Source organism: Lynx canadensis, chromosome D3, assembly GCF_007474595.2.
Source record: "Lynx canadensis isolate LIC74 chromosome D3, mLynCan4.pri.v2, whole genome shotgun sequence".
NCBI classification, from domain to species: Eukaryota; Metazoa; Chordata; class Mammalia; order Carnivora; family Felidae; genus Lynx; species Lynx canadensis.
This window is the reverse complement of record NC_044314.2, coordinates 86,929,677-86,939,685: the sequence shown is the minus strand read 5'-3', so window position 1 is coordinate 86,939,685 and position 10,009 is coordinate 86,929,677. Positions and strand designations below refer to the sequence as shown.

The following is a 10,009-nucleotide window of genomic DNA, read 5'->3' as shown; positions in this document are numbered from 1 at the left end:
CCGTTTGTCATTCGTTGTTCTTCTTTAGGAAATGTCTATTCAGAGCCTCTATCATCTATTTATTCATTCATTCATTCATCATTTATTCATTTAGAGAGTAAGTGGGGAGGGGCAGAGAGAGAGAGAGACAGAGAGAGAGAGAGAATCTCAGGTAGGCTTCATGCTCAGTGCAGAACTGGACTCGGGGCTCAATCCCACAACTGTGAGATCATGATCTGAGCCAAAATCAAGGGTCAAACACTCAACTGACTGAGGCACCCAGGTGCCCAGGAGTTTTATGGTTTCAGGTCATACATTCAAGTCTTTAATCCATTTTAAGTTAATTTTTGTGTGTTTCATTCTTTTGATGTGGCTGTCCAGTCTTCCCAGCACCATTTATTGAAGAGGTTGTCCTTTCCCCATTATATATTCTTGGCTCCTTTGTCATAAATAAACTGACCGTATTTTCATGGGTTTATTTCTGGGCTCTCTATTCTATTCCACTGATTTATGTGTCTGTTTTTATGCCAATACCATACAGTTTTGATTACTCTAGCTTTGTTATATAGTTTGAAATCAGGAGTGAAAACACTCTAGCTTTGTTCTTTTTCTCAAGATTGTTTTGGGCCTCCTGGGTGGCTTAGTCAGTCAAGCATCTGACTTTTGATCTCAGCTCAGGTCATTATTTCAGTTTGTGGGTTCAAGCCCTGAACTGGGCTCAGTGCTGACAGCGTGGAACCTGCTTGGGATTCTCTCTTTCTCCCTCTGTGCCCTTCCTCACTCTCTCTCTCTCAAAATAAATAAACAAACTTAAAAAAAGAAAGATTGCTGAGGAGCCTGGATGGCTCAGTCAGTTAAGCATCCGACTCTTGGTTTCACCTTAGGCCACGATCTCATGGTTTCGTGGGTTTGAGCCTCGCATCAGGCTCTGTCCGTGCTGGCAGTGCAGAGTCCACTTGGGATTCTCTTTGTCTCTGCCCCTCCCCGAACTTGCACTGTCTTTGTCTCTCTCAAAATAAATAAATAAAAACTTTTTAAAAACATCGTTTTGGCTATTTGGGGCCTTTTGTGGTTCGATACACATTTTGGAATTATCTGTTCTATTTTTGCAAAAAATGCTATTGGCATTTTGATAGGGATGGCATTAAATCGGTAGATCTCCTTGGGGGGTTATAGACATTTTAACAATATTAATTCTTGCAATCCATGAACATGCAACATATCTTTCCATTTATTTGAGTCTTTGTCAATGTCTTTCATCAACGTCTTAGTTTTTTGGTGTATAGGTATTTCACCTTCTTGGTTAAATTTATCCTAGGGTATTTTATTCTTTTTGAGTATGATTGTAAATAGGATTGTTTTCTTAACTTCTCTTTTGGATAGTTCGTTATTTTTTTTTTTTATTTTTTTTTTCAACGTTTATTTATTTTTGGGACAGAGAGAGACAGAGCATGAACGGGGGAGGGCAGAGAGAGAGGGAGACAAAGAATCGGAAACAGGCTCCAGGCTCTGAGCCATCAGCCCAGAGCCTGACGCGGGGCTCGAACTCACGGACTGGATAGTTCGTTATTAGTGTAGCCAACATCATCTTCATCATTATCATCATCATCAAGTCCTCTGGTTCCTATGGGAATCTAATATTAGAGAATCCTGACTCCAATTTACCGTGAAGAGTCCACAGATCCCTTTTATTGAAACTAGGTATGCATCTAAAGAAGCGAATTTCCTATTTTTTAATGATTATTCATTTTTGAGAGAGAGAAAGAAAGAAAGATCATGAGCAGGGGAGGGGCAGAGAGAGAAGGAGACGCAGAATCTGAAGCAGGCTCCAGGCTCTGAGCTGTCAGCACAGAGCCCGACACGAGGTTCAAACCCATGAACCTCGAGATCATGACTTGAGCTGAAGTCGGACACTCAACTGACTGAGACACCCAGGCGCCCCGTGTATTTCCTATTTTTAACTCAAAGTAGAAGGAGCACAGTTTGGAACCTCTTGCACAGCAAGAATCATAACTAAAATATTAAAGGGTAGAAATTTTTTTTAAAAAGGGTAGAAATGTTCTGTGGGGCTTCACTCAATTAGACTAAAAAGCAAAGAAATGATGTGTGAAATAGTGACCCGCTATGAGGCAGGGTTCAAAGTCCTCGTAGGTCCCATTGCTGTACATTTAATTTTCCAAAATGGAGGCTTTTCAAATATCATGCACTTAGTAGGGGGAGGCTGTGAGTGTGTAGGGACAGAGAGACACAGGAACTCTCTGTACCTTCTGCTCAATTTTGCTGTGAATCTAAACTCTAAAAGATAGCTTACTGATTTTTTAAAAATCATGTACTTAAAAATAAATCACTTATTCGAGCACAGAAGCCTATCAAAATCCAACACAAACAAAAACCCCAGCTTTATTGTAACATATCACTGGCAATCCAAACTAGGTTCAAGTTTTCAAACATCTTATGAAATTGTATGCTGTTCTCAAGTATCTTTCCCCTCCCCCCCCCCCCTTCACTTCCCAACTAGAGATTAATTGCAAAGTTCTGGTGTGGAAAAGCAATCCGTGTTTCTGCAGAGAAGGTGGCAGGGAAACATGAAAAGCAACACATCTGTCTTTGTAAAATAGATAATTACTGTCTTCTTGGTATTTCGAAAGAAATTATATGCATGCTACTGTTTTCTTTTTTCTTTTCTTTTTCTTTCCTTTCCTTTCCTTTCCTTTCCTTTCCTTTCCTTTCCTTTCTTTTCTTCTCTTTCCTTTCCTTTTTCTTTTCTTTCTTTTCTTTTTTCTTTTCTTTTCTTTTCTTTCTTTTCTTTTCTCTTCTTTTTTACTTTATTTATTTGAGAGACAGAGAGACACACACAGAGCAGGGGAGCAGGGGAGGGGCAGAGAGAGCATCCCAAGCAGGCTCTGAGCACAGAGCCTGATGTGGGGCTTGAACCCACGAGTCATGAGATCATCACCTGAACCAAAATCAAGAGTTGGACACCCAACCGACTGAGCCACCCAGGCGCCCCCATACTCATTCTTTTTTTTTAATTTTTTTTTTTTAATTTTTTTTTCAACGTTTATTTATTTTTGGGACAGAGAGAGACAGAGCATGAACGGGCGAGGGGCAGAGAGAGAGGGAGACACAGAATCGGAAGCAGGCTCCAGGCTCTGAGCCATCAGCCCAGAGCCCGACGCGGGGCTTGAACTCACGGACCGCGAGATCGTGACCTGGCTGAAGTCGGACGCTTAACCGACTGCGCCACCCAGGCGCCCCCATACTCATTCTTAATGTTTCTGGAAAACCATGCTGCTTAGCACAGGAAATTATTATTGCCATTGTTGTTTTGTTCATTATGTAAGCCAACAAGCTGCCAGTGAGTTAATTCTCTAATGTTAAGTACTCAGTATGTAGGCACACAGCCTTCCAAAGGGATGCCTTCCACGTTTCAGTAATTCACAAATGGCAGTTGGCTTGCCTAAACTTATCCTTACATTTAGGAAGCTGTGGGTTCCTGTCTGCCCAGGGGATTTTTATTACTTGTTTATGCAAACAGCAGATTGCATAAGAGCCTTGCTCGCTTTTTTTTTTTTTTTTTTTTTTTTAAACGATTTCGTAGCTTCCTGGTAACCATTCAGTCATCTATTTCAACACCCGACATGACATAAAGGCGGGAGCTGAACCTCACATTCGCCACTCAGACACACACCTCTTTCCTTGGGCATTCGCTAGGTGAGGCGCTCCCTCGGACTGACTCGCTCCACTCATGAACCTGCACCAGCAGCAGAATCATTTTCTGGAAATAGACAAGAAGAACTGCTGTGTGTTCCGGGATGACTTCATTGCCAATGTGCTGCCACCAGTGCTGGGGCTGGAGTTTGTGTTCGGCCTCCTGGGCAATGGCCTTGCCCTGTGGATTTTCTGCTTCCACCTCAAGTCCTGGAAATCCAGCCGGATTTTCCTGTTCAACTTGGCCGTGGCCGACTTTCTCCTGATCATCTGCCTGCCATTCTTGACGGACAACTACGTGAGGAAGTGGGACTGGAAGTTTGGGGACATCCCTTGCAGGCTGATGCTCTTTATGCTGGCCACGAACCGCCAGGGCAGCATCATCTTCCTCACCGTGGTGGCCGTGGACAGGTATTTCCGGGTGGTCCATCCCCACCACGCACTGAACAAGATCTCCAATCGGACGGCGGCCATCATCTCCTGCCTCTTGTGGGGTGTCACCATCGGCCTGACGGGTCACCTCCTGCACAAAAAGATGTTGATCAGGAATCGAGATGCGAATCTGTGCAGCAGCTTTAGCATCTGCCACACCTTCAGGTGGCACGATGCCATGTTCCTCCTGGAGTTCATCCTGCCCCTGGGCATCATCCTGTTCTGCTCGGCCAGAATCATCTGCAGCCTGCGCCAGCGGCAAATGGACAGACACGCCAAGATCAAGAGGGCCATAAACTTCATCATGGTGGTGGCCATCGTCTTCATCATCTGCTTCCTGCCCAGCGTGGCTGTGCGCATACGCATTTTCTGGCTCTTGCACACCACGGGTACGAAGAACTGTGACGTCTATCGCTCGGTTGACCTGGCGTTTTTCATCACCCTCAGCTTCACCTACATGAACAGCATGCTGGACCCTTTGGTGTACTACTTCTCCAGCCCATCTTTTCCCAACTTCTTCTCCACCCTGATCAACCGCTGCCTGCGGAAGAAGACACCACAAGGGCCAGATAACAACCAGAGCACAAGCATGGAGCTCACGGGGGATCTGAGTACAACCAGGAGTGTTCCAGACACTTTAATGGCCAACCCCAGTGAGCCGTGGAACCCATCTTATCCAGCCCCAGCTTCTCGCTAAATAATCGAGCCAAGAAGAGACATTGTTACCAAGAACCAAGGTCTCTGGAGAAACGGTTTGGCTGGGTGCACGGAGTACCATCGTTAGACCCGGCCTCTGGTTTCCTGGAACTTCCAGATTCAGAGAATCAGACTTAGAGAAGTGGTGTGGCAGAGTGGGCTGCCTGGTTGAAGAACGTCAGCAGAGGAATCTTGGGGGGAACAGAGAGTAAAGCCTCTGAAACTTCTGCTCAATCTCTGACACTCACAGGACCGAAGACGGCAAAACTGTCCTCACCTTCTGCTGAGTAGAGTTGGAGCAACAGAGACGCCCATCAGCACCTGTGATTCACTGACCTCTTTCCCTCCCTTGCCTGAGATGTTGACGGTTCTCCGCTCCTGGGGAGGGAGTGGGTATCCAGCCTGTTGGTGGACTCCAGCTGAGACAAGCAGAGCTAAGTGACTGGAGGGAAGTTATTGCCCCGGAAGGGAGGCCAGGCGTCATTAACTGAGCCAGTAGGTCACTTACATTCCATGGATTCATCTCTCAGCCAAGCTTTAGCAGAAAAGCACTAGGCAAAGAGACTCACAGCTTTGGTTAATATCTGAGTTTCCAGTAGTGGGAAGAGAGGGATTAGCCAGGGTGGGACGGAGCAAAACAGTCTTACTAAGAAAAAGGGAAGGCGTGTGTGCTGCGACCTTCGGCTAATCTATTCCTTTCTTGTTGACACTAATTTGAAGGCTGAGCAGTTAGACTTTGGAGAAGATAGCCGCTTCCCACCTCTGTTTGCTTTTGTCATTAAAAGGGAGATGCTGTGCAGCAATCCGAGGGAGAAGGTGCCTCCTGGTTCCTTTGCTCGTGTTTCTATCCTTATGGGAAATCTACCCTGTCAATAAACTTGGATGTGAGACACACTGTCTGGTGTTGCATGTGTCCGGATGATGGTTCACAGAAACGGACCTCTTACTTAAGCAGAGACTTTTATGGGCTGTCAACTGTGTCCTAGTAGAAAAATACTGAATACTGTAAAGGAAGAAAAGGATGTGGACGCTGAACTGCACCAAGAGACAGTTAAGTGAAAATTACACCTGCATTGGGACAAGGACGAGAAAGGGCTGGGAATAAATAAACAACCATTTAATTGGGAAGGGAGGCACAGACAGGGTTGCAAGAGCACTGCACATTTTACTTAGAGTTTGGTGAATATTGATGTTACTATTTGTGTGTTAAAAAAAGGAATCGGGGACTCCTGGGTGGCTCAGCTGGTTAAGCGTCTGACTTGGTTTCTGCTCCCGGTCACCATTTCACAGCTCGAGATAGAGCCCCGAGTGGGCTCTGTGCTGACTCAGAGCGTGCTTGGGATTTTCTGTCTCTCCCTCTGTCTCTGCCCCTCCCCTGCTCTCACGCACTCTCTCTCTCTCTCAAGATAAATAAATAAACTTTAAAATAAATAAATAATAAAGCATGGTGGTTAAACAAAATGATGTGTTGGGGAGAAAAAAAAAGGAATGGGGACAGACTGGGGTGCTTGCACAGGAGGGGGAAGAAAGAATTTCCTATGGAATTATTGTAGTTCCCAGTTCTGGATGGAAAGGAGACGTACTGGTTTGAGCCTGTGGTCCGTCCAAGTTTCTGTTACACTTTCATTCCCAGCTTGTCACTCCTTGATTCTTTAGCAAGACGAGGCTTGCTTTGACATCCTGACTCAGAAACAGATAAGAAAGGTAGATACTCAGACTCCTAGCCATAGTTGAATGGCAGTAAATGAATAGACATAGACGTTCTCATGGTGAAGTGTTTTGAGAGCACTTTGCTTGCCCAGTTCTCCAGTCCATTCCTAGAAGTAGAAAGTTAAAGCAGAAATCACCTTCTTATAAAGAAGAAGTGTTGGCAGACATGAGCTCAGAGGGAAGGAGTAGTTCCCCCGGCCTCAAACGCATGAGTCAGCAGGGAGCCCGGCTGTGAAACTCTGACCTGTTTAGAATTAATTCACATTCGTTTCATTTGTTCATGAGTTCCATCAGCTTTTTTTTTTTTTTTTTTTTTTTTTTTTTTTTAAATAAGCTCCACACCCAGTGTGGGGCTTGAACTCACGACCCTGAGATTAAGAGCTGCCTGCTTTACTGCCTGAGCCAGCCAGGCACCCCTCCATCAGCTCTCAGGTATCAGCACCAACTATGTGCCCAATGCTGTGCTGGGTGGTTGGTGGAAATAGTACAAGGGACAAGGTACCCAAGACCTTGTTCTTACAGGACTCACCTTCGGGGTGGGGAGACAACAGAAAAGTAAAACAGTGACTGGAAAAGGAATTGGGGACAGTTGGGAGTATTATGAAGACAGCAAAGCAGGGTGACGGGCTTAAAAGGGAGGGGTCTGGGATGACCAGGAAGGTCTCTATGAAGAAGCGACCTTGACCTGAGCCATAAATGACAAGGCAGAGCAGAAATCGGCAAAATGTGCAAAACTCTGGGGGAAGGACATTCTAGCCAGCGGTGACGGTAACCACAAAGGCCCCGAGGTGAGACTCAGTTGGTGTGTGTGAATGTACTTGTGTCCTGGGGCCACCATAGCAAAGTACCAATCTGGGAGTTTAAAACAACAAAAATGTGGGGCGCCTGGGTGGCTCAGCTGTTTAAGTGTCCAACTCTTGGTTTTGGCTCAGGTCATGATCTCAAGGTTCATGAGTTCGAGCCCTGTGTCAGGATCTCTGCTGTCAGTGCAGAGCCCACTTTGCATCCTCTGTCCCCTTCTCTCTCTGCCCCTCCCCTGCTCACACATGTGCTCCCTCTCTTTCTCTCTCTCAAAAAAGAAATAAACATTAAAAAAAAAAAAAGTCAGACGCTTAACCTACTGAGCCACCAAGCCATCCCTAGAACTGAACTTTTGATGAAATTCTTTGACGGCTGAGGCTAGGCTGTTTGTATTACCGGCTAAGCTCCTGAGAAGGAAATTCCTTTTTTTTCCTCATTGTAGTGGGATGATGCCTTATTATAATTGTGTAACTCAGGGGCCTCATAAATGCAAGTAACTGAATCACACTTCAAATTAGCTTAAGTAAAAAATGAAAAATAAAAAGAGAGGAAAGATACTAGCATATCTCACAGAAACTGAGAGAGAGAGAGTTAAACCAGGGTTGGGCAGCTCCAGGAGACCAGCTCACAGCCCTTCACCCCAACTCTTAGCCATGAACTTGACTCAACCCCTCCATACCTCTGTCTCTCCAGTCAGATTCTCACATGAGAGAATTTGACTGGTCCCAAACCATTCTCTATAAAAGAGTCATGAAAACAAGTCACAGAGCAGCTGTGCAAAGGGTATTTTATTTTATCTATTTTTTGAAGTTTATTTATTTATTTTGAGAGAGAGCGAGAGAGCAAGAGTGAGCATGAGCAGAGGAGGGGCAGAGAGAGAGAATCCCAAGCAGGCCCTGTCAGTGCAGAGCCTGATGTGGGGCTTGAACTCACAAACCGTGAGATCATGACTTGAGCTGAAATCAGGAGTTGGTCGCTTAACCTACTGAGCCACCCAGGCGCTCCCACAAAGGGTATTTTAAAATTACTATTTGGGTAAAGACATGCTCTCTGCCAGGTGTTCCTCATATAACATTCCAGATCACCTTCCATGTCACTCATACATAGCACATTTGGACTTTAGGTAGATCTCAATTCTCTTGCTGCCCAAATGTCTGCCATGTTTTAAGACGGTGGTCCCAGAGAATGGAGAAGCAATCAGTCAACCTTTGGAAGCAACACAATTCACACACCCATCTCCATTCAGATGGGGACCTCCAGATGTGAGTTCTAGAGCCCCTCAGAAGACCTTCCTGGAGAATTAAATTCTTCATTATTTTATGTATTGCTTCATAAACTCGGGGCTTAGATATACTCTTTGGCCAGGGATCGCCTGGCCATGACGCTGTGTTCACGAGGTTCTGTGTCTTCTGCGGCAATGTTGTCATTCTCCTGGAGCTCAAATTTAAGATTTGGCCACCTTGACTCTTCAGAGAGAAGGGGTTTGCGTGTGGCATCACAAACGTCAGGGCTGACCCATCGTCCACAATCCCACGGCCCGGGCAAATGAAAAGCAAGCACTTCTAGGCTCTTGGCAAATATTGATAAACTCAGTGTTCGGGCCGCACCCACAGAGGGATTTACGGCCATCAACAGGAATCGGGGTACGTGACTTTCGAAAATGAGAGAAAATGAATCGACCCACTGATGTCATCAGGTTGAAAAACTGGGTTTCTCTCCAGCATGCTTACAAAATATCCTTTCTCTTGATTATGATAGTTCAGTAGGAAAATGGTATTAATGATCTGCTTCTTTTTTTTTTTTTTTTTTTATGTTAAAAGTAATCTCCACACCCAGGGAACCTGGGTGGCTCAGTTGGTTAAGCATCTGACTCTTGATTTCAGCTCAGGTCATGATCTCCCCGTTTGTGAGTTCGAGCCCCACATCAGGCTCTTTGCTGTCAGCACAGAGCCTGCTTCAGATACTCTCTCTCCCTCTCTCTCCGCCTCCCCCACTCGCAGGCACTCTCTGTCTCTCAAAAATAAATTAAAACATTAAAAAGAGAAGAGTCTTAAAAAATATATAACCTCTACATCTAACATGAGGCTCGAACTCACAACCCTGAGATCAAGAGTCTCATGGTCTGCTGACTGAGCCAGCCAGGCACCCCTGCTTTTGGTTTTCATAAATATGCAACATGAGACAGAGACAGACTCACAATCAGAGACACTACTTTCTTCATCATCATCATTTAACGTCTACCAAGTATCATAGCTAAGATTTGCTCTCTGCTACCTGTCAGACACTGAGCTAAGTGTTTTACACAGGCGATCTCACCTTATCCTCTCAATAACTTCATAGGGGAGGGGCTATTTCCATTTCACAGATAAGAGAAATGAGGCCCAGAGAGTTTGAGTAATTAGTTTTCCTGAGGGCAACAACTGATGAAAAAGTGAGGGACCAGGGGATCAAAGGCAAGCAGTCTGACTCCAGAGTCTTTGCCTTTAAAGTTCTGAAAAAATGCAAAGTGACAGATGAGCGACCTCAATGAAAAAGGTAGGCGAATACTTTGATCCATTTGGGTTCAACGTTCTCCGCACTTTCCAGGCTGCCCAACAATTTAGGCCCCCAGGCACCTCCGAAGCTAACTGGTGATGGACCCCTTTCGTCTTTCTTTGTAAGAGTGAAAAACAGGAGACAA

General features: G+C 45.2%; 1 protein-coding gene across 1 annotated transcript; it reads left to right on the top strand.

The window, feature by feature from the left end:
• The first annotated feature begins 3,596 nt into the window (after nucleotides 1-3,596).
• LOC115498607 (hydroxycarboxylic acid receptor 2) lies at nucleotides 3,597-6,235 on the top strand. Its single transcript, XM_030292172.2, has one exon. It carries the CDS (start codon nucleotides 3,728-3,730, stop codon nucleotides 4,817-4,819), a length of 1,092 nt encoding a protein of 363 aa, XP_030148032.1. The 5' UTR covers nucleotides 3,597-3,727; the 3' UTR covers nucleotides 4,820-6,235.
• The last annotated feature ends 3,774 nt before the right edge of the window (nucleotides 6,236-10,009 follow it).